The 27,630-nt window shown below is 47.5% G+C and overlaps 2 protein-coding genes across 5 annotated transcripts; one reads left to right on the forward strand and one right to left on the reverse strand.

The window, feature by feature from the left end:
* Positions 1-233: 233 nt before the first annotated feature.
* ATP1B4 (ATPase Na+/K+ transporting family member beta 4) lies at positions 234-10,685 on the forward strand. Of its 2 annotated transcripts, XM_041485411.1 has the most exons (8): positions 234-538; positions 3,118-3,280; positions 5,892-6,020; positions 6,837-6,941; positions 7,186-7,382; positions 8,022-8,078; positions 8,709-8,804; positions 9,306-10,685. In XM_041485411.1, exons 1-8 carry the CDS (start codon positions 482-484, stop codon positions 9,465-9,467), a joined length of 966 nt encoding a protein of 321 aa, XP_041341345.1. In that variant the 5' UTR covers positions 234-481; the 3' UTR covers positions 9,468-10,685. The 2 variants fall into 2 exon arrangements, with proteins under 2 accessions (XP_041341345.1, XP_041341346.1); XM_041485412.1 differs by lacking the exon at positions 5,892-6,020 and having other exon boundaries at positions 246-538.
* Positions 10,510-26,876, reverse strand: LAMP2 (lysosomal associated membrane protein 2). 3 transcript variants are annotated; one of them, XM_041485409.1, is made up of 10 exons: positions 26,100-26,876; positions 25,286-25,379; positions 24,131-24,249; positions 23,416-23,629; positions 22,628-22,789; positions 21,748-21,965; positions 21,104-21,223; positions 20,752-20,830; positions 19,797-19,964; positions 10,510-13,926 (listed from the first exon to the last, which is right to left on the reverse strand). In XM_041485409.1, the coding sequence occupies exons 1-10, from the start codon at positions 26,172-26,174 to the stop codon at positions 13,784-13,786; spliced, it is 1,392 nt and encodes a 463-aa protein (XP_041341343.1). In that variant the 5' UTR covers positions 26,175-26,876; the 3' UTR covers positions 10,510-13,783. The 3 variants fall into 3 exon arrangements, with proteins under 3 accessions (XP_041341343.1, XP_041341342.1, XP_041341344.1); XM_041485408.1 differs by lacking the exon at positions 25,286-25,379 and having other exon boundaries at positions 26,003-26,876; XM_041485410.1 differs by lacking the exons at positions 10,510-13,926; positions 25,286-25,379 and adding an exon at positions 15,781-18,600 and having other exon boundaries at positions 26,003-26,871.
* Positions 26,877-27,630: the final 754 nt, after the last annotated feature.

A 27,630-nucleotide genomic window follows, 5' to 3' on the forward strand; every position in this document is an offset into this window, starting at 1 on the left:
CTGACAAGCACACATTGATCGGCACTTCTCGCCATCGGAAACCCCAGCGATTTGTTAATGTTTATTCACAGCTACGCGGTCTCCTGGGGGAACAGCCTGGCTTCCCCATGTAGGGCGTTGGCTGGCACTGATGGGAGCTCAAATGTGAGGCAGGATGCGGTGAGGCTGCTCCAAAGGGCACCAGATGCCGGAGGACTCAAGATAGGATCCTGCCACGTTGAGCTTACCCCCGTTAGGAAAACAAGTTATTTTTTGATCCACTCCTGAAGAGCAAGGTTCTGCAGGGCAGGGAGGGAAAGCAGCGTTGCTCCCCACAGTCTCTGCACAGCTGCTGTTTTAGGGGGTGCTGTAGGGCCGGCGAGCAGGGCTGGGGAGGGGGCTCTCTCTCTCTGTGAGTCCCTGAGAGCCAGCACGACACAGCACCCACACCCACGGTGCTGCTGTGCTAGCACTCACATTTTTTTGTGTTTCCCACCCAAGAATGGCCAGCAACACCAGCACCAGTGGCATGGAGCTCAGGAGCCCCAGCCAGAAGGTGGTGAGTATTTTGGGGGCTACTAGCCTCATTTCACAAGGTGAGGTGGGAGCTGCTGCAAGGACCTGCTTTGGCTGATAGATTTACAACCACTTTGCTTTAGGAAATGCTGCTTTGTCTCTTAGGCAAAACACTTTGTATGGGAGGGAGTGTAAAGGGCCATACCAGGTCTGGCCAGTGGTGCTGGGTGGTGAGGGGGACTAGAAGGGACAGGAACACCTGGGCAGGGTGACCCTCTGCATACCTGGATTTCAGCAGGAGGAATCCAACACTGAGAGCTGACCTGGTCTGAGGTGAGAATGGGGAAAAGCTCCTGGCCTCCCCCAGGACACCAACAACAGCCAGCACACTGATATTGTCAGAGATGAGCCCCAGATTTGCTTCCCAAACCGTCACAGCAGGCAGTGACTCAGGGCTCTCCAATGTCCCAACACTGCTGTGGCTCTGCCTCCTCCCTGCCCCACTGCACTCCTGTCCCAGCTCCTGCCACTCCTTCTGCCCCTTCTCCAGGTGCAAGGGATTGTTCCAAGACCATCTCTGTCCTGGGCTGCAAAGATAAACCTCCTGTGCTTCACTCCAGACCTGACCTAACTCCCTAGCTGACAGACATCTGCCAGGGACCTCGTACTAGCATCATCCCACCCTGTCCAGCTGCCCCACAGAGACCCACGGGGTGAGCCTGGGGCTTCCTCAGCCTCTCTGGGCTGCCATGGAGCCCTTGTGGCCTGTCCCAGCCAGCAGGACAGGACCCTTCACCAAGTGAAGGGACACACAGCATAGAGCCAGGAGAGCTGGAAACTTCTCTCCTTACAAAAACCTCCTTCAGTTCCCAGGGTGAGGCCCTGTGACAGGGGAAGTTGTCCCCATAACCCACAGCCCTAACCACTGGCTGCACCTTCTGAGTGTGGGCTCTTGCTGCCTCCAGTAGAAGCTGGTATGAGATTCAAAGGGCTTTCCCCAGTGCAGCACTAAGCACCAGAGTAGGCAGTGCCCATCTGGGCAGTGTCCCCTGCTCCAGCAGTCTGAGGTAAAGTTTCCAAAACATCTCCTGGTAGCTCTTTTATTTAATGGGGAGAGTGGGAGGAAAAACACCTCCTTTTCCCCCTCTTTGTCGGTCACTTGTTCCCTTGTGCGTGTCCTGGCAGAGTACAGTCCCCACACCTTCTCTCCCACGTCCCTGCTGGTGACTGCTGGGGCTGCTGTTCCCGGCTGGGGCTGCTGTTCCCGGCTCCAAAACCCGCTGCTCTCTCCAGCCCCGTACCCCGTGTACCCTGCCCCTCAGGCCAGGCAGGAGCTGGCTCGGGACGGCTCCAGCCCGGGCTGTGGGAGCTGTGCCCAAATTCTGCAGGCAGCCGGGGGCATTTCCTGGCAGCAGCGCCCTGGCGCAGGAGCGCTGCCAGAGCCCCAGCGGGACTCAGCCCGCCGGGGCAGCCGGGATGGGGAGGGTTTACATCCCCGCTCTGCCCAGGCTCCCCAGGGGACACGTTCGGCCTTTGGAGCCAGTATTCCCCTCCCATTCTCACTGTGTTCAGTATTTGTGTGTCTGAGCAGAGTTCAACTTCTCCTCCCCAATTTACGGAATTTCCAAGCAAGACTTTCGCCAAGCTGTCGGCCAAGTCCCGGCTCTCCCGGGGCAACCCACGGCTTGCGAATATCTCCTATCCGTGTGTCCCGGCTCCGGGAGGTGCCGTGCCCGGTTCCCGGGGCTGCCCTGGGTCCGTGCCCGAGCAGGCACCGCAGCCCCGGGAGCCCCGGTCGGGCCAGCGTGGCTGTGACCCAGCCGAGCGGCCGAGCCCTGCGGTCCCCTTCGCACTGAAACGCCGGCGGTGACGGAGCCAGCCCGGGGACAGCATCGCCCCTCGTCCCGGCGGTGCCCGGCCCGGCCCTCCCCGAGCTGAGAGCAAGGCCAGCACCTTCTCCCACCAGGCTGCCTTTGGAGACCGGCCGGGACCAAGGGAATTAAGGACGGCTGCCATGTCTCAAGTGGCTCTTGCCCAGGCACAGGATTTTTGTTCCTGAGTTCTGGACAAACAAGTTTTCACCCCTTAGGCAAAATACAAACTCTTGCAACCTGGGGAGATGCTTTTCCCTGGAACTCGGTGTAATTAAAAAAGTAACAACACAGGGATTTCTTCAAAGGCTGAATTCTTGCTCACACGCCAAGGAAAACAAGCTGGTTGATCTCTTAAATGCTGCTGCCTGCTATCATCTGTGGCAGCACAGAGAATGTGCACTTGAACTCAGAGATGTTGCAGAAGTGTGGGAACAGCCCCAGCGTTCCCAGATCACAGGTTTTCTCTGGTCATGTTCACACAGGTGGAAAAAGATGAGTTTCTGTAAATGCCAGCACAAGGAGACAGAACCCAGTGTGACAGCAGTGACGTAGATGTAATGGAAAAATGGATGCTGGGTTCTAAGTGATCTTAAGTTGGAACAGCCAAAACTGCCTCTCTTTAACTCAAGAGTGATGATGGGAAAATGGAAATTTGAAACATTTCCAGATATTAAGTGCTTTTGCATTTATTTTTGGCCAATGAGAAGTTCAGCTTGCCTGTGGGGGTTGTGTTCTGCAACTCTTCCAGGAAAATAAGCATGAGGAGAAGGTCCAGGATCCTGACAGAGAGAAGGACGAGCCTAAGGCAGACATGGGGAGCAAAACCTGGGCAGACCTGGCTGGGGAGATGAAGATATTCTTGTGGAACCCGGAGGAGAGAACATGCTTGGGGAGAACAGCCAAGAGCTGGGGTAGGTCCTTCCTCAAGCCCCACTTTTGGGGGTTGTTGCTTTTTCTGCTTCACAACAGATTCACTTGCCTGTGAATGTCCCTGATAGCTTGGACTGACCACCACTGCACATTTCTTTAGTGTCAATGTTTCTAACTAGCGAGGAGGAGAAGCAGAAAACCATGTAGAAGGTACCCTCAGTCTGGAGGTTAATGTTGAGGGAGAGTGAAAGCAAAGATTTCAGGCTGCCCAGACTGTGTCCCAGAAAGAAGTTTAGAGTCTGAGCAAGCATGGGAGCTGCAGGTCAGTCTGCTGCAGCTGTGCACCCCTGCTGCCACCAGCACTCCTGCCCCTGCCTGTGTAAGTCAGGGACTGACCCTGGGACAGTGGCTTTGGTGTCATCAGCTTGGTGGGGGCAGAGTGCCCGGGCTGTGCAGTTGTTCTGTGGAGGATTCACACCATGGGGCAGAGCAGCCCTCCCTGCCTGAGTGAGCCTGGCTCTGGAAAGGGAGGGAAGGGCTGGTCAGCACTGTCACCCCACGGCTGCCAGGTAGTGACAGGGTGCCACAGCAGGACCCACAGTGCTGTCAGGGCCAGTGGACTGGGATGTGCCAGCTGTGGTGGTTCTGAGTGCCCTGTCTACTTTATCCACATCCTGTGCCCTTCAAAAATTATTGCGGAGTCTGGAGGTGCCCAGGGTGGTTAAGAGCAGCCTGTGGGGTGAGTGCTGCTGCAGGCTTGATTCAAAATCAAGGAGCCACAAGCACATGGGGTGCCACCCATCTTTGCAGCTCTGTTCTGCCAGCACCCAGCCCCCTTGGCAGAGTGAAAATCCCAGACTGATCCAGACTCACCTGCACATCCATCAGTGTAAGGCTGTGAGCTACCAGGGGCTGCTGCTGGGTGTTTGCAGCCCTTGGCTGGCACTGGCAATGCACCACAAGCCCCGCAGCCCTCCCATGCCCCTGCCAAGAGCTCTGGGTATTCTGCAATGCCTGTGTTGGCAGCTGGGAGAAACAAAAGAAGCTTCCCACCAGCACCGTAGGAGTCTGAAAACCTGCAAGTATGAGTCTGGGACAGACCTTGACTTTCATGTTTGCACTCCTGTGCTCTTTGCTGGCCACAGAGGCAGATCAGCTTTTCTGCTTCTTTCCTGGATGGGAAGGCACAGACCAAAGTGTGCGAGCAGTAGGGTGAGTCCCTAGTGATGTAGGTTTGGTTTTCTGGAGGCTCCTCCAGGTCCTGAGAAGATCCTTGAGAGAGGATTTGCTCAGTGTGGTGTGGATGTGACCCTGGCAGGCTACTGCTGGCAGTGCCAGAAGCACTGGGGTGGGTGCAGCATCCTCCTGTCCCCTGGGGTCACTGTGCTCTGCTAGGTGACCCCCACGTGCCCTTGGTGCACACATGTGTGCTCACTTGTCTCTACTTGGGGGCAGGAGAAGCTACTATGAAAATCAAAATTTATTTAAAGTGAGAGCATTTGGAGGTGAGTGGAGCTGAACTTTCCCACTCTCAGCTCATGGGTGCGGAGGAGGGAATTTGCCCAGCCTGGGGCTGTCCCCTGTGCTGGCTCTAAAGGTGTCCCCTGAAATGGGGGCCTCAGGGGACTTGCACTCACCAAATGCAGGGAGGCAACTGGCACAAAGTCATCACTGGAGGCCCCAGGCCCTGGGAAAGGCTGCATCCCCTCTCTGCTGGTGACAACACTCCCTGCTGCACTGCAGGAAACATCAAAAAGGGAGCAGCAGTGGGAAGATGTCCCAACCAGCACCAGCTCTGCTGCCAGGCTGGGGCAGAGGCACCATCCAGCACCACTCTGGCAGGGCTGGACACTGTCCCTTCTGTGCCAGCAGCACAGTGATGGTCCATCTGCCCCAGCCCAGCCCTCAGCAGGACGCAGCAGTTCCCAGCACGGCCCTGGCAGAAGCACGGCAGGAGAGCACATCTGTGTTCCCAGGGCTCCTTCCGAGCCGCCGGAACGTTTCTCCTGGGAAATATTTGGGTTAGGGCTTCGCTTTGCTTTCTGAGTTGCTGGGTTTTATTCATAGGCTGGGGCCTCTTGAGACACCCTCAGCCATCAGCCTGGTCCAGAGGAAAAACAAACCCATTCCCTGAATGTCTGGGCCATGAAACAGTCAGTGGTGCTGCAGCCCTGAGCGATGCTGCCTGCTCAGTCCCAGCACCAGGGTCCCTCCCGGGCAGGGGACAGGAATCAGGGCAGGAGCACGGCCCCACAGCCCCATCAGGGGTTTGGCTGAAGCCACTGGATACCTTTGCATGTTTTCATGCCAGGAGGGAGTGGGAAGGGCAGGAGGGAATGTTGGGTCCCTCTGTTGGAGAGAGCTGAGGCAGGTGGACACACAGACCTGCTCCTGACACAGCTCTGGGAAGGGCCGTGCAGCAAAAGGGATACAGAACCAAAGAGCAGCTACCCCAGCACTGGAGCAGCTGGCAGTTCTGCAGCCACAAACACCAGAGTCTGTGTGCAGGGCTGGGCTGCAAGCTCCCACCTCCAGCACGGCCTCAGAGCTGCAGAGGACGCCGTGCTGAGCACGTCTGTGCATCCCTGTGGGACACATCCCACGGGATGTGCTCTGCTTGCCTTGACAGCGACATGCCTGTCTGTTTTGCAGGCTTGATCTTACTGTTTTACTTCATTTTCTACACGTGCCTGGCGGGAATGTTTGCCTTTTGCCTGTATGTGATGCTGCTCACGCTCAGCCCCTACACGCCCAGGTTCCGGGACCGTGTGTCTCCACCAGGTGAGTACCCAGCCAGCCTGGCCTTGGCCACCTCTGCCCATCACTGTCCTACCAAAATGGCATGGCTAGCACCTCAGGCAGAGTCCTGCTGGAGCTGTGCACTCCTACAGCCACCCAGCCCTCTCTAACACAAGGTGTTCTCACCTCAGGGCACTGGCAGAGCTGCAGATTCTCTGCAGAGGAGCAAACATTTAAAAAGCCTCATGAGAAGCATTCACCCTGGTGGTACTCATTGTTATTCTCATTGCGCTGTTTATTGTCATCATTATTCTCAAGGCAAAAGCCAAGTTTAGGTATTTCATAGGTGATGCTGATGCATTTCAGCTGCTGGCCCTTTACACCTCATGCCTTCAAAATAAAATGCAAATCAAGAGTTGCTTTTATGCATTATTATTTGGGGGAGTTCTGGCAAGAGAATGTTCAGAAAATCCTTTCCCTGTGTCAGACACAGCATTTTTCCTGTGTTTTTGTGTTGGTGGGGAACAGAAGGGCCCCTTGCTCTGCTCCTTGTCTGGAACTGCCCACACAGCTGGGAACACGGGGGACCTGCAGCCACTCTGTGCAGCCCCAGTCACTAACCCACAACACTACTGAGGCTCTCCATATCTCCCAGGTTTCCTGGGATATTTTGATGTGTATGGTGTTCTCTGGGGGTGAAATGAAGGTGAGGGATCAGCAGGTTGAGGAGAGAGCTGATCTGTGAGCTGGTGCTGCCTCTCTCACGCCTGAGCCCAGTCACAATGCACCAGCCCTGCAGCACACAGCCTGTGGCTGCTCCACCTACATCTGCCTTACCAGGGCTGTCTCCTTCTTCAGGAGTGATGATCAGACCATACTTGAATGGCTTCACCATTGCCTTCAATGTCTCCCAGCCCAACACGTGGCAGCCCTACGTGGACAGCATGCACCACTTCCTAGCAGGTGAGCTCTTTGTCACCCTGGGAGCCATGCTGAGGTTGTTTTTATCCATGGATATATGCATGCAGTGCAGTGGTGTCCTCCTGGGCACCTCATGAGCCACATCTGGAAAGGGAGGCTCACAAGGTCATGGGGGCTTTGCCTTTCCAGCTGTGACTTCCTAATGCCCTTGACACGTGGCTGTTCTCTGAGAGTTTGGGTCTGTGCAGGTCTGGGAGGGTTTAACAAGTCCCTTGGTCCCCACCAGCTTATGATGACAAAGTTCAGGAGGAGAAGAATATCGAGTGTGTCCCAGGCCAGTACTTCATCCAGGGGGGAAATGACAGTGAGGAGAAGAAGGCCTGCCAGTTCAAGCGCTCGCTGCTGCAGAACTGCTCTGGCATCGAGGACCCAACGTTTGGCTACTCCAGAGGCCAGCCCTGCATCCTGCTGAAGATGAACCGGGTACAGAGACAGCTGCTTGCTTTAATTCCTTCCTTTGGGGCATCCCAGTGTGATGAAAGCCACACAGGGACTGAAACTCCTTCACTTCTCAGGTCCAGGGAAAAAGGGAACTAGAATCCCCAAACCTGCAGGCCATATTTGCTAGAAAACATTAAATAAACCCGTTATAAAGCTTGCTCCATTTGATTTGCTGAGGCCTTAGTGCTTGGAGGGCCTTCTGCCAGGCCCTTCTTCACGAGGAACTGAGCTTTAGGGGAAAACCCCACACCCCGGATGCTTTACAATGGGAGTTTTCTTGGAATTTAATTTAGTTGAAGTCTAATAGCATGGTGGTTCAGTGCTCACTGCTGGGAAAATAAGCATGGGGGGAATGTGAACTGTGTGGGGAGAGGCTGTGTTACTCCAGGGGGTCTGGACCCTCTCTGTGTTCCTGCCCTGCCCCTGCCCTCAGGCAGCAATCTGGCCCTCAGCCATGGGCAGCTTGCACGGTGTGGGGCGGCAGACCCGGCTGCAGGGACACACAGCTCCGGTCCTGAGCAACGTGGCTGGCGCCCAGACAGGTTTAAGCTCTGGAGAAGGGAGGCAGCACGTGCTTGGCCCTGCATTTCATACAAGCATGGATGTTTTTTGCTGTTGCAGATCATAGGCTACCGCCCTGGTGCCGGGGTCCCCGTGAGCGTGGACTGCAAAGTGCAGGTACTGCTTTCCTCCCTGCCCTGCAGCACGGTGGGGACAGGGCCAAACGTCTCCTCCTGATGGACCTCACACATTTGTCCTCATATCAGCCCCAAACACTCACAGGACCCAGTGCTGCCCATGTGTCTGGGCACAACTGGAGGCCAGTCTGCTGAGTGACAGAGGTCACCAGTCTCCTGCTTCCCACTCTGCTCCTGCAGCCTCACGGGCAGCACCGCGCTGCCCCGGGGCCGCCTGTGGGCCTGGGTGCCAGCTGGAGCCTGCAGCTCAGGGGGGAGGTGTAGGAACTCCTCACATCCATCCCCAGCTGCTCTGCAGCATGCTCAGCTTGCAGGGGCACCCTGCAAGCCACCAGCAATGGGGTGAAGGAAGGGCTCCCCCTGCCCGGGCAGCTGCTGGATCACACCCTCAGGGAGCAAAGGCACCGCAGGGAATCGGCAGGCAGCAAACTGCAGCCCTGCCCATGCCTGCACAGCTCCACTCTCCCCTGGCTGCAAGCAGGGCAGTGACTGCCAGGGGCTGGCAAGGGACATCTGCTCTGAGACAAGCTCTGAGGGGAGCTGTATTTTGTGTCTCATGTCCTATCTCTGTGTGTGTGTGTGTGTGCCTCTGTTTATTTTCTGATCACAGAAAGGCAATGAGAGTCACCTCAGGTCGGTGGATTTCTACCCTGGGAACGGGACATTTGACCTCATGTATTATCCCTACTATGGCAAGTTCACCCACGTGAGTGAGGGTCTGGCATCTCTGCTATGCTTCCTTGGGAATGGGAGGGCAGGAGCTGCTGCACAGGGTCCAGATGTGCTGTCAGGCTATTTTGGGCAGATGAGGGCAGGACAGAGGCCATGGGCACTGGGATTGCAGAGCTCTATTTCTGTGTCTGACAAACTGCGTGTGTAACAGTGTGTGAGTGCGTAACTGTGTGTGTAATTCTGTGTGTGTGACTGCATGTGAGTGTGTGTGGTTTTCAGGACAGCAGAAAGCATTTGTGAGTCCCATGGTCTGGTGTTGTCCTGGGCAATGACCCCAAGAGGCAATGTGCAGTGATCCATCGTGCTCAGGCACACAGAAAAGGCTCAGCATGCTGAGGGACCCTGGTGGACATCAGGCAGGCACTCTCAGATGCCTGGAACCATGAACCATTTACAAATTATTTTACCGAACATAAAAGCCCTGCTTGCTTTTCTGCTCCTTCAAAAATTACACTTAAATCTCCTTTCTTTCCAGGTCAACTACACCTCCCCTCTGGTAGCTATGCACTTTACAGACGTGCAGAAGGATCACTTGGTCCCCATCCAGTGCAGTCTGAATGGAAAAGGAATTATCAACGACCTGAACAGCGACCGCTTCCTGGGCCGAATCATCTTCACACTCAGCATTGGGAAGTAGCCCCTGCCAACACCAGGCACTTAGGTTAAGTCAATCAGAGGCTTTTTCCTTTTTAAAGCATCAAGCCAGCATTTTTTTCTGCTAGGAAAAACAGGCACACGGAGTTTATTGTTAATTTATTTTTGTTCATAGTTAGGAAACCAATGAAAAGCGTGGATCCACATTTTTCATCTTCTGATGTAAATCATTATCAGCAAAAATTAGAAGTTTTCCTCTGGGAAGAGAATGTGCAGAAGATTTCACTTTTGATTGAAAAAAACCTCTGGTATCCAAATGCTATTTTCATAAGGTCTTTCATGAGTGATCCCTGTGGAATGCATCTTTCCTGGCTTTAAATTTTATTTTTTAGAATAGTTTTATATGCATTTCTCAGGCAAAAGCTAAAAAGGAGGTAGTTTATTAGCACTATTCTTGTTAAAATAATAAACAGCAAAAATTCTGGATTATTCCTGCAATAACAGAGTGGAAAAGTGAAAATGGCAGCTCTCAAAATGCTTTCTAGGCCCAGAAGCATCTTGACTGCAGCATTTTACACAGCTTGATCACACCCAAGGTTTTGAGCAAGGGCCACAGAAAATCGTTTGCCCTTGAACCTTTCCAGCTGTTCCTTTCTAAAGTGGGAAGATGAATGCATTTCTCCCTCCTTCCTCCTCACACCAGTACTCCTCTCTGCCCCAGGAATCCTCACCCAGTCTCTTGGACAGGATGAGTGAGAGGAGCTCTTCTCTCCTGTCACGGTTCACAGGTTGGCAGTGCCTCCTGCTCAGGCACAGAAGTGCCCAAAGCTCTCAGACCTGTTCTTCCCCATTGCAGAGAGGTCACAGCTGTAATGCTGCAGCAAAATGCAGGGAAATGCTCAGTCCTCTCACAGTCTAGGGGACAGTGTTGGGGTGAGTGAGGGCATCAGTCTGTCACCCCCAAAGGCTGATGAAACACAGAGTGCGCTGCCCTGAGCAGCCTGAGCCTCCCTCGGATGTGACAGAGACCGGCTGCACTCTGCTTGCTGGGAGCTACAAAACACAGCAGGACAGGACACCTTGGGATAAAGCACTACTGGGAAAGCACATTTACTAAAATTACTGCCTGAACAGGGGCATTATGGAATGTTTGTCCTACATCCATAGCCAAGGAACTTCATCTGCCGTCACTTCCTGATCTATATCAGTCTCTAAGAAGTGATTTTTTCTATTTAAAATAAAGTGACTACAGTAAAATTAACTCTATGGTGGCATTCTTGAAACACTGGTGTTAAGAGATGCAGTTTGTGCTGCCAATTAGGGACTGAATTTCCAAGCAGCATGTAACAACATCATGGAATTCTGAGCACCTGATAAACTTCCCCAGGCCAGAGTTCAGTACAATACGACTTACTCTTCTCCAAGCATCACAACCAACCATCTGGCAAAAAGGATTTATTAAGAGCTATTAAATACCTGAACCAGAGGCAGTTTAGGAACTAATTCTGCTCAGTTTTCATTATCCAGATAGCACTGATAGAACCAGGGCAACATGTTCATTCTGCCTCCACAAATTATCTGCAAGGGCATCTTCTGACCAACAGAAACTGGCTTCTGCCAAGGAGGATGCTGCTGGGGGAGTGGCTCTTTTTTTGACATCAGAAATAAGTTAAACCCACAAGCATTTCTCTGTCTGCCAATTGCTTTAGCTCTTTTAAAGCATTTGTATTTGTGGGGTCTTGAAAGGAAACCAAACTCATTGTGTCTCATGCTATCAAATTAACAGCCTTCACACTAGCAACAAGATAAAACTTTATTTAATATCTATTCCCTATCTGTCTGTTAGAAGGATTCTGATGGAAGAGGATGTCCTTTAGCAGATGCTGGACCCATGCTTTGACCAAATCAACACAAAAATCAACTGATTTGGATGTAAATGTGTGAATACTTAGAAGCAAAAGCTTCTGTTTCCCCACAAACATCCAGATCCAAGCACATTGACAATCCCTCTGGAAAGGCTCTCAGAAATGGTATTCATGTCTACTTACACTGAAACAAAGCTTTATAAACACGATAATTAACTTTATTTTCCATACACATATTCTGCTGTCAGCATATTTGTACAGTCGTTTTAAGATCTGGAAAATTGTACACACCACTCTTCATGCTGCAACAACCTTAAAGTGCTGGATCAATTTTTGACTTCAGTTGAAGCTCAAAATAATACTTTCTATGTATATACAATATATATATATATATGTATGTGTTTGCATCTAGGAAATGACCACATTTCACTAAGATAGCCTAGCAAAAGTGATATTAAATACTTCAGTCTGCAATCTCAGCATGACAACATAGCTGTGATCCATCTGCTGGCAGCAGAGATGCACCACACTGACAAGTGCGTGTACTCATAAAATGCCACCTGAAACAATTCCATTTAACACTGGCAGTGAAATCAAGTATTGCAAGAGCAAAAGTACAATACAAGAGACCAAGACAACCAAACCTAAAGCACACAGTCCCACTCAGCAGCATTGAATTACATTCCTAAAAAAAAAGGACAACTTGCTCCAAGAGCCCATTTGTATTACGGAATCATTTTTGTCAGAATCAGGTAGAGTGTATCTTTGGTCACTGTGAGGACAAGAATAATTGAATGTACAGGTATTTCTCAACCATCACAACGAAGTCTTTGGAAAACTCCCTTCCCTCAATACACAGCTATTGTGAGTTACTTAAACATCAGTGTTGACTGTCACCTTTGTGTATGCAAATTACTGAAGGTGCTTCCCCCACAACATGGATACAGGGTCAATGCCCAGAGATTAAATATTGAAGCAGCTTTAGTAAACATTTGTGCAGAGGGCAAAACTTAGTGTGCCCTCAGGATTTATTAACTGCAAAAGGCTTTTGCCAAGATGGACCAAAAAGTTTTGAAGAGCAAGAGGCTTCTTTCATTCCATCAACATGAACCTGATGGGAATGAAGTGGAACACAACCACCAACTATTACATTTGATTTTGATACAGTTTAGATATGGAACATAGACTTGAAAAGGTATGGCACTAATAACAAAGAAAGCATCTTCAAACAGGTAAGATGCTCTTATTCCTTTGCAAGTCACTTTCTTCACTATACATATATTCATTTATGCTTTATGATCAGCATTCCTCATGCTAGAAATTTTGTGCTCTTACTCTTACTCAAACAGTGATAATGAGGAGATTAAAAGCAGATTAATTCTATCAAACCTGAAAGGTTTTAAATCTCCACTTGCTTTCAGAGATCACAGCTTTTCAATGATGCCCTGTTAACCTATGCAAGCTGTCCAAAGGAACTGCAGGAATCTCTGAGCAACCTGTGTTCTCAGCCAGTCTGAGTGCTCTCAAAATACTTTTGGTCCTCACATGGACCAACGCTGTGTAGTTTCTTTTATGTTCAGAATCAAAGCTCAGAGAAACTGCAGCCAGTGAAATTCCAGCCTCCCACCCTCATTTCACAATTGAGCTCAGAACAAAAGGAAAATGCAGTTCAACAAAATAGCACAGGAGACATTTCCTTCAGCAGACTGTTGCCTTTTCTGAGTAGCTGAAGTTCTCCAGACCTGAACCTTATCTTGGCAAATTAGACACCAGTGTAGTGCAAAGCTATTCAACCTACATTAGCAGTCAGCTTCTCCATACGATATTAAACAAATTAATTCACTAGAAGAATCAGATGTTCTTCTCCTATTATGTCAGGGTATTAATGAGATCAGGTACTTCTTTTACATTCAGAAGGAATAGGAAATTCAGGCTGATTCACAAGAACAGCCATATGCCAAGCTCCCAACAGAAGTCTGTTGAGAGCTGGGTATTCATTTTCCCACTGTATGTACAGTCCCTTTTGACACAGCATTCACACTTTTAATTATAGTTTTAGCTGTAGCATTAACCAAGACAAGCTGTAGGCATCTAGAAATTTTCTTGTACAAAAAGATTAAACGACAGAAAGTTTTGTAGATGTCTTCTTTACTAAAAATAATCACATTTCCCACAGGGACACACCAACTCTGCTCAATTCTCTGGTCCTCAGAACACTTACTTTCTCCAAAGTCATACAGTAGCTTCTGCAACTCATCTTCAGACTCACGGCACATTATTCTGTCATGAAGTGATTGTTATTCTGCCATGAAGTGATTTGAACTTTTTAAAATAAAGAAACCTTAAATTAATTTTTTTGTTGTTGTTGTTGGTTTGTTTTTTTGGGTTTTTTTGGGTTTTTTGTTTTTTGTTTTGTTTTTTTAAGGAGCAGGCCAGGAAGTCTGGGAAAGAGAAAAGAATAGGGAAGGTGGGCAACAGAGATGGAATTAAGAGATTATACAGACTGATAGCCAGTACGACTTTTTCTTCTTCCAATGATGTAAGATATAAAGACAAGAATGATAAGGAATCCAAGTGCCACGCCCACTGCGATGGGAATAAGAAAGTTCAGGTCAGAATCAGCAATGCATTCTTCAGCTGCAGAAAGAGGAAAAACAAAAAAAAAAAAAAAAAAAAAAAAAAAAAAAAGCAAGGGAGAATTAATTAGTAAGGGAAATCAAGCATTAGAAACCCAAGAAAGCAAGGAGCAAATAGGCATTTTTGAGAAATTACATTGTATTAGAAACAATAATACATGTAAAGTAAAATCAGTATTGAGTAAAGAATTGATGGAAAGATTGATTTCTTTAAACACACCTACTCCACACATCCTTTATATTGGTAATATACTTCTTCTGATTTGTACATTTAAGTTGTACATTTAATTTTAGCTCCCTCTAGCAAGCAGAGGAGAGATTAGAAATGTGAGGACAAACCAGCAGTCTGAGCATGCATTAGCTGATCACACCTCAGTTAGCAGCAATAAAACAACAAAAACCCCACACTGGGGTAGCACTGCCTTGTCCAGGGGTCTTCCCAACCCTCGAGTCACCAGCACGCCTCTGGGTTCTAGACGTGAAGGCATAAGGGACAGCCCAAGTAACCAAGCAAAAACTTACTAAGAACTGCAAGAGACAGCCAAGATCAATGTGCCTCCAGGCATGGCATGGAAAACACTAAGACTCTGTTGGGGTGGGTAACTTTATTTTCCATTAAAAAGGGTTATTAGTTTCAGCTGAGAACTACACAGACCTCACTAAAATCCACATCAGAGGGGAAAACAGAAGAGACATCTAAAACACTCCAGCGGTTTTTAACACACAGCCTGTAAAACGTGAGGAGCTCCTTGCTGGTAAAAACACTCATCAATGATTAGCAAACCACGCTGGGAACCGGTTTCAAACTCGGGGGTAGGGCATGGCATGGCAAGCAGTTTGCAAGGGGAGCAGAGCTCCACCTGCCTGTGCCAGGAGAGGAGCGGGGAGGCAGGAGGCCGTGCCTGGGCTCTGCAGCACTGCAACCGTGCCCAGCTCAGATGCGTTTTGTAAAGCAGCACCCCTGGTAAAACGATTTTGTTTGAATTTTTAATTAGGACAGAGCATCACACACAGAGTCAACACTTCCTCAAAAGTTGGCTGCTGTTTTTCGCTGAATCAGCATTAATGATGGGAAATGTATTGTCTTGCTTTAGCTTATGACAGTCCAGCACACTCTTGCCATGGCCCCTCCCTGAAATATACAAAGCTTTGACTCAGAGCAAGGAGAACAACACGTGGAGGCTCAACAGCTGAAAATACTGAACTCAGATTATCTGAAGGCACCTACTGCCAAGTAGAGCACCACTTGGAAGGGAAAAAAAAAAACCAAGAGGAAAGGAACTATGCACCTTATACAGCTATTTCAAAATATTCTGACTCAGAAAATATTTAAACATCTTAGAGAGACATACATTTGATATTTAGTCATCTTGTTCACTAAATACTAACACAGACAATTTGCTAGATGCTGGGTAATGGGTCACCAAACACTAACACTAAATATGAAAGGATTTGCTAAGGATGAAGGTGCCCAGCAGGCAGTGACAGAAATTCCCTCTCTTCTTCAAAGGAAGGAGCTGGCTGCAGCACACATCACACTGTGGCACCTTTACAGGCAATTCCCAGGGTGAAAAAGGGGTTAAGGTTTCATACCAGGAACATTCCATCCTTGCTGGCACACATCTATCCAGGTGTGGCTACTGTACAGTGGTTAGAAGCTTCAGAAGTGTCTTCAAGTGCAGAATTGGTAATTACAGCCCAACACACAGCAGGGCCAGCAGGAACAGCTTTTTCAACTGACGTGGCTGAATGTGTCTCCATTCAAAAAAGTCAGAAATTTTTGGCCCCAAATTTTTTTAGCCCCAGTATAAAAGGTGCCTTCCCTTTTAATTCCAATCATAAGATTCAATCAACAGCCCCAAAGTTCATGTTTTATTAACATATGCTAAGGAAGAGAGAACACTGTGGTAAATAAGAAAAAAAATTAAAAACCAGCCAAACAAAAAACCAAAACAAGGAACAAATGAACAAACAAAATGCCCCTTCCAAAACCCAAATCCCATCATTCACTGGCTAGAAATGCTTCTTTTGAGGACTATCAGCATGACATCTTTAACCAAAAATATCAGAAACCTTGACATTAGAATACAATATTCAGTAAATTGTGTATAAGGTACTAAACCAACCACAGTCTGTAACAGGTTATACACATTAATATTCCACATCCACAGGTGTTAAATAAATTCACAATTTAACTGCTGTTTCCACGGACCAGAACAAAATCAGCTATGTAACAGAATCTCAGATACAGACTGATTAGAGTTCACCTTACTCATTGAGTTTATTTTCTTTAAAAAAAGACAATACAAGATGTCTGTTTTCAAATCAGTTAAAAAATGTGAACAAGTTTCCTTAAGAAATAGAACAATCTTTATTTTTTAGAGCACAGGTTAAACAGATTGACAGTTCCCTATGGAGCAATACATACAGGAAAACTAGTGGTTTTATAACAACAGGAAGTCAGGTGAAACTGATGTTTTTTGAACCAGTTACCTGCACATCAGTCTAGGAGTACTTAAAACTCTGAGCCAATATGCTTACAGGTTTTTGCAATAGTATTTCTAGTGTTGATTTTAGGAAGCAGTTTGCACGAATCTTCTATTTTATCACTTAGAAACGGTGTACAGTTCAAAAATTTGCAAGGTCTGAAGAAGAGTGTGATGATTACTCCTTAACAGAGATGCATGTTTAACTGGTGCCACTGAACATCACTCACAAAAAAAAAAAAGCTAAAAAATCTATATGAACTTCTGCATTTGAGGATATATTAATATGAAAGTCATTAGATCCATTTTTTAAAATTAAAATGGTAAGTCTTGAAGCTTGTTTCATGATTAAACTTCTAGCAGTTCCCCACTTTCATTAAAATGCATTTCAGTAACTGATGCAAAATTCAAGCTGTAGACTACAAGCTATAGTAAACATTATCCACCCATACATGCTTCCTTGGCTAGTGTCAAGAGTAAACTGTCTTTACAAAAAAAAAAAAAAAACCAAAAAAATAAAAACAAACCAAACCATTACTGAAAGAAGTGTATTTTATGATTTGTATACAAACATGCCACAGACATCTCTACAACCCTAGAGAACACTAATAAAACACTAGAGCAGCTTTGATGCAGGCTAAACTCATTCTAAATGGGGAAACAATGTTATGTTCATTAAATAACCAGCTTAGGCAGCTCATGTTATGACATATGCAAAAAAGCCACAATTATCTAAAAGTCTAAAAGACTTTTTTTTTTTCCATGCAGTAAGAATATGCACAAGGAGCCCAGAGAAAAGTTGTGCATCAAAGGTTAGTCTCTACAGAGCTGCAGTTAAAGAACAGTCCAGTTGCACTGCACTTTTTTAACCTATTCTTTTCATACAGCAAGGAAAAACAGGTGTTGTGGGTCCCATCTCAGACTTGTTTGGCTTTTGCACTCTAAACATTAATAAATGCTACACTGCAAACAACCCAACACAAACGTTCAACATTCAGAGTGCCAATGGCGGGCAGTTACAATGTGAACTTTGACTGGCAGAGAACCATTCAAGGTGAAGATTTAAAAACAGCTCAAGCTGCAACAACAGATACTGGCTCATTAAATGAAAGCATCTTTAAACAAGGTCATTCAAAGCAACAAGACAGACCAGTTCTGTGCAGAGTATGGTATGAAGTTAAGTGCACTTTAAAGTTCTGGAATATTTAGAGAGGTTATTCCCTTTAAACTGATGCCAGCAAAAAAAAAGCTTGCATTAATTTAGCAGAAGTCTGCCTTAGGTGAGTATTTTAGATGACTGCCATGGTATAATAAAGAATTCAGTGCCCAACAGGTTTTTTTTTGAAAGCATCTGGAAACAGCACTGAAGTCTTCTAATATATTCACCATTTGGCAAATTACCCATTTTGTTCATACAGCCATGGTATAGGAATGATTCCTGAAATTACACCAAGGCAGGAGTAAATTACTCAAATCCTAACAAAGGCAAGTAAGTTACTGCTGCCACTTCCAGAGATCACTTATCACCAGCCTGAAGTTCAATCCTATGGAAAACGAAGTTGCTATTGGGCATTAGACAATCCTTGTTAAATACTATACAAGTCAACAGAGTGACTAATGCTGCCAGCTTAACCCACAATTACAACAACAACTAAGGAACGCAGAGGAGAGAAGCAAGTACAAATTCTATGCTATTCTGGGAGATGCCCAATGCACATCAGTTCAGAACGTGTTATTGTTTCAGGCTAGTATTTGTAAAAAGCAGATATAAATCCTAAATGCTTTAGGACTTTTGCAAGATAAAATCCTCAGCCTAGCAATTCTTCAAGGATTTGACATCTTCAAAACAGCTATGAAACCCACATCATCTTCTTAGGGCAGGAAAACAAAGTGTAATTCTGCTTCATCTGAGATAAACATTCTCCCTTGGTTTCTCAACTCCAATTAGCTGTGGCTAGTAATTGCGCCTAAGTTTTGGGTCTTTTTTGGACTTCAGAACTTGCACTTGCTTTGTTTAGAGTGAAATCGTAACAGGAATCACACTTAGATTCACAAAGTTTGATATCCAGCATAGCTTTTTCTTCTGCCAATTATGTAAGCAACCACTATAATGGCAATCAAGACAGCAAGAGCAGCACCAACTACAATTGGGATTAGAATGCTGTCATCATCCAGCGAACACTCCTGGGCTGTAGGTGAGAAAAAGGTTGCAATAAGGAATAAATAAAGACAAAATACTTGCCAAGTGTGGTATAAAAATCTGTTTTCCTTAATACGAAGGTGTTAAAAAATCAAGTATTATTTAAACTAAGAGAGAAAGAACTGCAGAGGTCTCATCAATACATTTAGCATATTTAAGCATTTTAATTAATTTAACAATTGACAACCTATAGCACCTTAAGGGTGTACAAGTTTTCCTGTGCACAAGATCTGCACCTAGGCAAGGGAGCAGCCATTCTTCTACACTCACAAACCAGGCTTATCTATTTCATACTTAAGGCAAGTTTGGTTGGTACTTTCACTCACTAAGGATAAAAAGTGACCTAGATTTGGTATCAAGAATCTATTCAGAACAAAGACAAGTTATACAGATAAAATAACTGTAATTAGAAGAAAGCTAGTTGCAACTTTAACTACACAGTGAAATGAGTCCCTAACTCTTTAGAAAGACTAAACTGTTTATCCTACACACATCTGGAGTTATCTTCTGTCTAAAAACAGAACTTTTCAATCTGTGTGTCTACAGAACAGTCTAGTCCAGTAAGACTGTGCTGCAAGTATCAGCATTAAGCACAAAGACCGGTTTGCACTAAATATTAAGAGGTAATTTAAGACCTTTCAGTTTTCTCCAGACAAGATCAAGACAATGCAGCAAACAAACATTTCAGAATCTCTTTTGTTCTGGATATTCAAGACTGCCTCTGAAGGAAGCTCTGACAGTTCATTCTTCCCCAACACTCCTATTCCTCAGACTGACAGGTAAAAAGAAACAAAACACCTAACAGTACTCCCAAAGTCCATTTCTGCAAAGGTTCTGTCCAATTTTCTTACATATCTGAGCTACAAATGCTGTAAGTCAAGATGTTGTCAAGTAACTTTAACCTATTCTGCACAGCAATGCTTAAGTCCCCCTTCAGTGTCTCTAGTTCATTCAAGTTTTGTGAAGAAGAACCACATACTTAGCAGACATTTTTTAAGTGAGAACAAAGCTTTGCTTGAACTCAAATGTCACTCTCAGAACTTCTCTTCTTTCCAGGTATATCTAAACATATTTAAAAAAATTGGAACAAGAGCTCCTGAGATAAAGTGCTTGTACCTAATACTGTTGCTTTTTAGCAAGTGAGAATTTGGGAAGCATCAGTAAAAACAAAAACATAACTCTTACCTGTAGCAAACTTATTTGCCTCCACAAGGAATGGCTGAATCCATAGATTAAAAGTATGTACTTGAACATTTTCATTAATCTGAAGGGTTTGCTCTTTTCGGCACATGTAAGAGCTACCAAGGAAAGCATCCCACTTGCTTAAGTTGTTGTTATCTGCACTTGAAATGACTAAACAAAGAAGGGAAAAATAAAGAAAGGAAATTTGCATGTTCACTTAAAATTTAAGACAGTTGCTAATACAGTAAGACTGAGTAGCTGAGTCTAGAGGGGCCAACACTTCAACACTGACTAGTCTGAAAAACAAAGTAGTGCAAAGTGGGATTGATCAGCTTAACCAGAAATCAGAAACTGAAGTTATTACAGTGCTTTGCAGTAACCTCTCTTTCATAGGTACATGACATCAGGCTTTCCTTATACCTCTGCTTGTCTCAGTGCTGCAGAGTTACAAGTGTTTTAGCTTTAATGCTCTTTAATTGCTGTAGCTATGACAAGCAATTTAAAAAGAGAAAACATATGTTTGTTGGGAAAAAAGTATACTTCAGTTTCTGAAGAACTGGCCTTTTTTAGTGAGAGTTAAGTACAAGTGGTTGGAAGATACAGCAGCATCTTCAAACAAAGAAGACAAAAGCTGCTTTAGGAAAAAAAGCTTCAAAGTTGGCACAATTAGATTTCATGCCACAAAAAAATTACATTACTGAAAAGAGTAATAAAGAAGCCCTCTTAATTTACAGTGACTCCATTAGCAGAAGTTTCAGGAATTGTAGAGGGGTCTCACACTGCTGTTCAAAGTAACTCTTACAGCCATTTCTGCTTATTATTTTTGTTCATACCAACTGCTAGACATAGAGTAGGAGCTAACAGTAACCATGAACAACGCTGAAAAAAAAGCCAGAATTATTTGAAGCAGACATTGAATAAAATATTAGCCTTGCTTAAGGCAGATACTGTTTCTTACCAGAACCATTCAGACGGTTGAGCAGAGTAACATTCACCTCCCTCAGATAAAATTTTTGTACACTTGCACTTGTATTTTTCTGTTCAAGAAGCAAGAATCAAGTGTCAGTGTGCAATTCTGCATTTGTAACTTTAAGAACACATACTTTACAAAAGCCAACACATTTACCAGTCTTACATTTTCTACAACTTTAACCCAGTTCTCCATTTGTCATGAGGCACTCAGCTGGCCAGTTCCACTTCCCATACGGGAACAGCCTACCACCAGCAAGCAACAGGAGGATTTTACTGTAAGTGATCACCATGCATGCTGTTAAATGATAAATTAGTTTAAAATAAAAGAAGTTACTTACAACAGCAAATGTAAAACCAATCAGTGTGCTATTTCTATCATTCAATTTCAGAGTGGCTGTTGTGTTACCACAGGCACCATCTGCGACAGTTGTCTTTGGATTGATGTTGATCAGGAGAGGCTGAAATACAGACAAAGCACATCAAAGACATTCAGCTGCCTTTGGAATACATTGTCTCAGTCAGGAACAGTCTTGGGTTAGAAGAGCTTGTCATAAATATGACAGCAGGAAGAGCTCAGCTTGGCCGCTACGGAACCAAGGCTGTTTGAGTTAAATTTACACGCTGGCAGTACTGAAACAAACAAATAAATTCCTTGAGAAGTGTTACTTTGTTCCCTAACACAACAGGCTACCCTCTGAGGGGAAAGTCAATATCTGCAGGGAACAATAGCCATAACAGCTAAGAAAGTTCCAGACTTTTAATCATGTTAGAAGTATTCTCAATAAAAAGTTCTGTTGAATCCATGTAAGGTTTTTGAAGACATATATTATGCAACAAAACCATTCTGATGTCAGAGAGGTGCTACATACAATATTTAGAAGCAGTTCTGGACAGCCAGCAGTGGACAAAGCAATACTCTGCATTCAGATTTCACACCAAATAACTACAGCAACTTTTACTCTTCAAAAGAAAAAAGAAGCACCTTGTCTTGGGAAACATTCAGTTGCAGCCCCACAGTTGCCAGGAAACATGTTTTATTTCCACTTTTAAGAGAATAATTTCCTGTGTCTGGATTCTCCGCAGGTTTGGGAGGAGCTGTTGGAGCAGGAGGTGAAGTAGTGGTAGATGCAGTAGTTACATTGGCAATAGTAGGTGGAACAGTAGGTGCAGAAGTAGGCGTATCAGCAGGACATCTAGACTCTGAAAAGACATTTTATTTTAATCACCATTTCATTACTGAAATTTTATTGAAGTCTTATTACTCAAAGTACAGTTGCCACTTATTCTCAGAAATCCTGTAACACTCAGCTTTAAATCCACACTCAGCACCACTTGCCTCCGACACAAGGAAGCAAAACACACAAAGACAGTTAAGTTGTTTTAAAAGTGTGACGTGTATTTGCTGTCAACCAAGTAAGTGAGCCCATTAGGCTACATGCAGCAGGATGCTGTGCTCGTCTCTTTCCTGAGCTATGAGATGAGGCAACGAGCTCTGGACTACTCAAATGCAACAGCAGAGGCCACCACTGGAACTGGAAGGCAGTCAGCTAAAACCCCTCAAACTCAATGATTTACTCAGCAACAGTAGTTCTGAAGTGCTTATTTTTAATACCCCAATTACTGGAATATACACTTGAGAAGAATCTCACCTTGGCACGCAAACAATCAATAGTACAGCACACTACCAAATCTGTTATCCTAAGCTATTTTTCCAGGAACAAGGAAAGAAATACTAGAGGATATTTACATGGATATTATTAAACACAACACATCTTAGAATTGGTGGATTTTTTATTATGGGACTTTGCTCCCTGCACTAAGGTGCAATACAAAAAAGCTCTTTCACAAACTGAAATGCTCACCTTTTTTACTGACTGTGCCATTCTGAACAAAAGCCTGCACAGTAACATTCCAGAAAATCTGTGTTATATTTTCTGCTTCAATAACGAAGGAATTATGACACACGAAGACAGTATTCAGTTGAACTGGACGTGCAGGATCCTTTATAAGAACAGTAACTGGTCCTACAAATAAGCACAAATCTTTTAATGCCTTATGAACTACAAGAACTTAGAGGTAGTGTTACATTTTATGTAATTTCGTAAGACAAAGACTAAGTGATAATTAAGTTTAACAATCTTAAGCTCTCTTGAATGTTCTCCCTGTATGACCTGACCTGAAGTGCTAGGTAATGCAGGAGTAACCAAGCTTACAGAACTAGACAAGCCATTAGAAAGGGGAACCCTTTTACTCAAGTTTTTAAGGGGAAAATAATTCTATTATTAGCAGGCATTAGTACACAGACAGCCTAACACTGTATTGCTTAGCAAGGTAGAAGGTCAAGCAGTGCCCACTAAAATTAATCTTCCATGTGCCTGCTTGTCTACCTCACTGATCAAAGCTGTTTATCCTTCCCCTTCCCTTCCACTTACAGGAATTACACATTCAGTGAAGCCATTTGGCCTGCTCTGTTACCCAGCAGGCAGGTACAAGGAAGAGCAGCTGGCAGCACGTGGTACAAACTCATTACATTCATTACTGACTCCTGTATTCCTCTTTACTCTGAAGAAGCCAAGCCAGGTCAGGTACACGAGGTCTGACACTTCTGGCTGAGATTGCTTTGCAAGTCAGATTCTGCACTGAATGTTACCTTTTCTTTTAGCATCAGGAAATACAGCTGTGTCATTGGTGTTGTAGGTCAGTGTGATGAAGTCTCCCTGGTAAGTTTCATTGTTTTTTGTGATGTTAATGCTCCAAGAATGACCTTCTCCAAACTGCACTGCCACAAGGGCAGCCTGTGTGTCATTGCCACAGACGCTTCCATTGTGTGACACACTCGATGACAAATTCAGGGCTGTGGTTTTCTAGAAGAAAAGGGGAAATTAAAATGCATTCATATGCAGCTCTTCCCCATGACAACATTATAAACTTGCTGGAGTTAGCTGAAACCTTGCACAAGACAAGTGAGATTATTTTAGGTTATTCTGGAAAATTATAGTAAAGGCTCCTTGACACCTGCCTGAGAAAGGAGCTGTATCAGATTCAAGTACAAAAGTACAACTCTAACCTGGCTGTAAACCCTGATTATGTTGAGCTGCAATTACATTTACTGCTTGGGCTAAGAACATAACTACACTGATACTGGTTAGACTTGGTGAGTTTTGTGTACATCATTTAAGTAAGAGCAACAGGGTACTTTCACTCATTTGTATGACTGAGAATTTATTCTTTATTTTATAAGGACTATTCTTCTGAACTGACTTAGTAAAAAAAAGTAAGAAATCAAACACCCTAGGTAAAAGAGCTTAAGACTTTTATCCAGATCAAAATTCAGTTCTCAGCAAGAGTTACTCCCAAATACTTACATAATCACCATTGTTTGATTCGTATGTTATCAAGAACCTCATCATCCAGTCTGCATACAGGCATGTAGCATTAGAGGAATCCTTTATATCTACTTCAACTGCATAGGACTGGAAAAAACCTGTAAGACATGATTATCAGCTATTAAGACATTGCTTTTTCTTAATTTTCTAGAACCACTTAAGAGGACAGCTCATCACAAAGCAGTAAATTATGTCAGGACCACATTCAATTTACCAGACAGTGAAAGAATAGCTAGACTTCTAAAAAGTATCAAAAATAGGAAGCACACCATGAAACTGTCAAAGCTGGCAAAAATTGAGAGAATGTCTTATAGTCTGTCTACCTGACAAACTAATAATTGCAAAGTGTTGACTGCCCAGCATTGGACACTTTTGAGATCTGGCTGTACAGGGTGCTGGGCCATTTTGTCTAGACCGTGTCTTTGCCAAGAAAGGCTGGACCAGCTGATCCTTGATTGGAAGCTGATTCTTCCAACCTAGAATTCTGACTCTCTGAAATAAGCATCAGCTTTCTGGTGACACAGCGGGTAAACCAAAGGGCACCTGAACAATGTGCTGCTTGTAGACCGGGGTCTATTATTTTACGTGTTGTATCAGTGATTACGACTCAAGCCGACCCCAGGAGATGGGATCGGCATGCCCCCACTGCGCTTCCACGATTCCCAGCCCGCAATACATGGGCGTTAAATTCCCTCTGCGTTTTAAGAGAACTTTTCCCAGCTGTTGTATTCGCGACGCGGTGACTCCCGGCACAGGCGCTGCCGTGCCCGCGGCCCCACGCCGAGGAGCGCGGGCAGAGCGGCCTGGCCGCGCCGCGCGGGCGGGCCCGCGGTGCCGGCTGCCGGGCCACGGCCCTCGGCGGAAGCACCCCGAGGCTCCCGGCCTCCCCGGCCCCGCCGCTGTGCCCTCCCCTCCCGTGGGTGGCAGCGCGGGGGGGCGGCAGCGGCGCCTCCGCCCCGGGGCCGCCCCCTGAAGGCGCCGCGGGGCCGAGGCGGCCCCGGGACCCCCCCGGGACCCCCGGTGCCCGCGCGCCGCGTCACGTGCGTGACGGGGCGGGGGCGGGGGGCGGCAGGAGCCCGCGGGGACACCCGACACCCGCTCCCCTCCCCCGGGCCCCGGCGCTGCCCCGCTCACCAGAGACGCCGAGCAGCAGCAGCGGCAGGAGGACGCGGCCGCAGGAGGAGGCGGCGGAGCGGCGCGGGCCCATGGCGGCGGTGCTGCTGCTGCTTCTGGTGACACAGCGGGTAAACCAAAGGGCACCTGAACAATGTGCTGCTTGTAGACCGGGGTCTATTATTTTACGTGTTGTATCAGTGATTACGACTCAAGCCGACCCCAGGAGATGGGATCGGCATGCCCCCACTGCGCTTCCACGATTCCCAGCCCGCAATACATGGGCGTTAAATTCCCTCTGCGTTTTAAGAGAACTTTTCCCAGCTGTTGTATTCGCGACGCGGTGACTCCCGGCACAGGCGCTGCCGTGCCCGCGGCCCCACGCCGAGGAGCGCGGGCAGAGCGGCCTGGCCGCGCCGCGCGGGCGGGCCCGCGGTGCCGGCTGCCGGGCCACGGCCCTCGGCGGAAGCACCCCGAGGCTCCCGGCCTCCCCGGCCCCGCCGCTGTGCCCTCCCCTCCCGTGGGTGGCAGCGCGGGGGGGCGGCAGCGGCGCCTCCGCCCCGGGGCCGCCCCCTGAAGGCGCCGCGGGGCCGAGGCGGCCCCGGGACCCCCCCGGGACCCCCGGTGCCCGCGCGCCGCGTCACGTGCGTGACGGGGCGGGGGCGGGGGGCGGCAGGAGCCCGCGGGGACACCCGACACCCGCTCCCCTCCCCCGGGCCCCGGCGCTGCCCCGCTCACCAGAGACGCCGAGCAGCAGCAGCGGCAGGAGGACGCGGCCGCAGGAGGAGGCGGCGGAGCGGCGCGGGCCCATGGCGGCTGTGCTGCTGCTGCTGCTGCCGGCGGCGGGGACACCGGGGCACGGCGAGCGGCCGGGGCGAGCGGGCGCGACAAAAACCTCGCTAGCGGTCATGTGAGGGGCGGGGCGGGGCCGCCCGCGCGCCTCCAATCGCCGCTCGGCGCCGCCGCTTGATTCCGTGGATCGCGGACGGGCCGCTCGTCGCGCGGCGCCTCGGGCGGGCGGGTCTGGTCGGGTTTTTTCCGCTCCTGTCCCAGTCCCGTCTGGCACCGGCGGCGGCGACAGCGGCGGCCACCGGACCGGGGCTGAGCTGCGGTGGCCTCTGCAGGGGCAGGGTAGCGGCGGCTTGTTCTGGCCCTCGGCAGTGTTTGCGGTGTGCCCTGGCGCTGCTCTGGCCTGGGAAGGGGCACCTTACGAGAGGTGCATATCCAGGAAAGATAATATAGAGGCTTCCACTGAGAAAAAAAAATAAAGATGTTGCCCATGTTTGCAGTAAATACAAAGGGCCAGTGGGCTCTCCGTGCACCTGTCCCGACACGGCTGTGGTGTCCCTGGGCCGGCTGTCCCTCCACCCTCACACGGGGGACGGCCCGGGCTCCGCGGGGCTCGGTGCCTCCGGTGCCGGGGCAGAAACCCCGCCAGACACGGCCCCTGCGGCGGGACGGACCGGCACCGGCACCCGGAGCTTCCGTGCGTGTTTTGCTGGTGCTGAAAGGCAGAAAGTGGGGCAGGAAACCATGGGAGAAGACAGGAGCTCGGTGCCAATGAGGGAGAGAAGAGCCTGCGGTGCGAAGCGGGGAGAAGACGGCTGGAGGAAAAACTCGGTGGGTTTGGGTCTGAAAGGTGGTATAAAATGAGATGGATGCTGGATTGCACCCTGACACTATTGATTGGGGGGGGGAACCCCCAAAACCTCATATCCAACAAAAATAAGACAGAAAGGCTGGCGTGGCAGAGAAAGGGGCAATGGAAGAAGGCATTGAGGCTGGAGACAGCAGGGAAGGTGGCCTGAGGAGAGTGGAGCTCAGCGAGGAAAGGCCTTTGGAATGGCATAGTCCTGCCTGTGATCCTGTGGAAGAAATGAGGATTTTCAATGGTCAGGTTCTAAGAGACATCCCCAGCTATGGGAGAAGAAGATGAAGTCTGAAGAAGACAATAAAACACATTGGCCTGGTAATGAGACAGCTGGAGTGTAGATGGTGTTGATAGGAAAGCAGTTATGCAGTCTGGAGGAAGTGGAAATAATTTGTTATCAAAGGGCAGTTAATTTCTCTCGGTTGTGTGCTTGCAATCCTGTACTTTCCCATAGAGTGTCACAAAACCAAAGCTGGCGTCTCAGGGCCGCCACAGACACCAGGGCATTGAACAAATGAGGGTCCCACACACGAGGGCTTTTGTGCTCAGAGAAGTTCACTGTTTCTTTGCATTTCTTTTTGTGCTTAGTAACTACCCCTAGAGCCCACTCAGCACGTGTGTTACATACCTGCACGTGTGCTTGTCTAAGCATGGTTGCACGAGACTCTCAAATTCACGTAATTTCAAACCAGAGTAAATTTACATTTATCCTTTG

The sequence above is a fragment of the Pyrgilauda ruficollis genome, unplaced genomic scaffold (assembly GCF_017590135.1).
Source record: "Pyrgilauda ruficollis isolate IOZ18807 unplaced genomic scaffold, ASM1759013v1 scaffold7, whole genome shotgun sequence".
NCBI lineage: Eukaryota > Metazoa > Chordata > Aves > Passeriformes > Passeridae > Pyrgilauda > Pyrgilauda ruficollis.

What these genes read in the sequence shown, in the direction of transcription:
- ATP1B4 (XM_041485411.1), top strand. Translation starts at nt 482, where the DNA reads ATGGCCAGCAACACCAGCACCAGTGGCATGGAGCTCAGGAGCCCCAGC. An exon ending in GAGAACAGCCAAGAGCTGGG is followed by an intron (nt 3,281 to 5,891) that starts GTAGGTCCTTCC and finishes TCTGTTTTGCAG; the next exon opens with GCTTGATCTTACTGTTTTAC. An exon ending in GCGTGGACTGCAAAGTGCAG is followed by an intron (nt 8,079 to 8,708) that starts GTACTGCTTTCC and finishes TTCTGATCACAG; the next exon opens with AAAGGCAATGAGAGTCACCT.
- LAMP2 (XM_041485408.1), bottom strand. Translation starts at nt 26,174, where the DNA reads ATGACCGCTAGCGAGGTTTTTGTCGCGCCCGCTCGCCCCGGCCGCTCG. An exon ending in TGGCACAGTCAGTAAAAAAG is followed by an intron (nt 21,966 to 22,627) that starts GTGAGCATTTCA and finishes ATGTCTTTTCAG; the next exon opens with AGTCTAGATGTCCTGCTGAT. An exon ending in TGAATGTTTCCCAAGACAAG is followed by an intron (nt 21,224 to 21,747) that starts GTGCTTCTTTTT and finishes TCTGTATTTCAG; the next exon opens with CCTCTCCTGATCAACATCAA.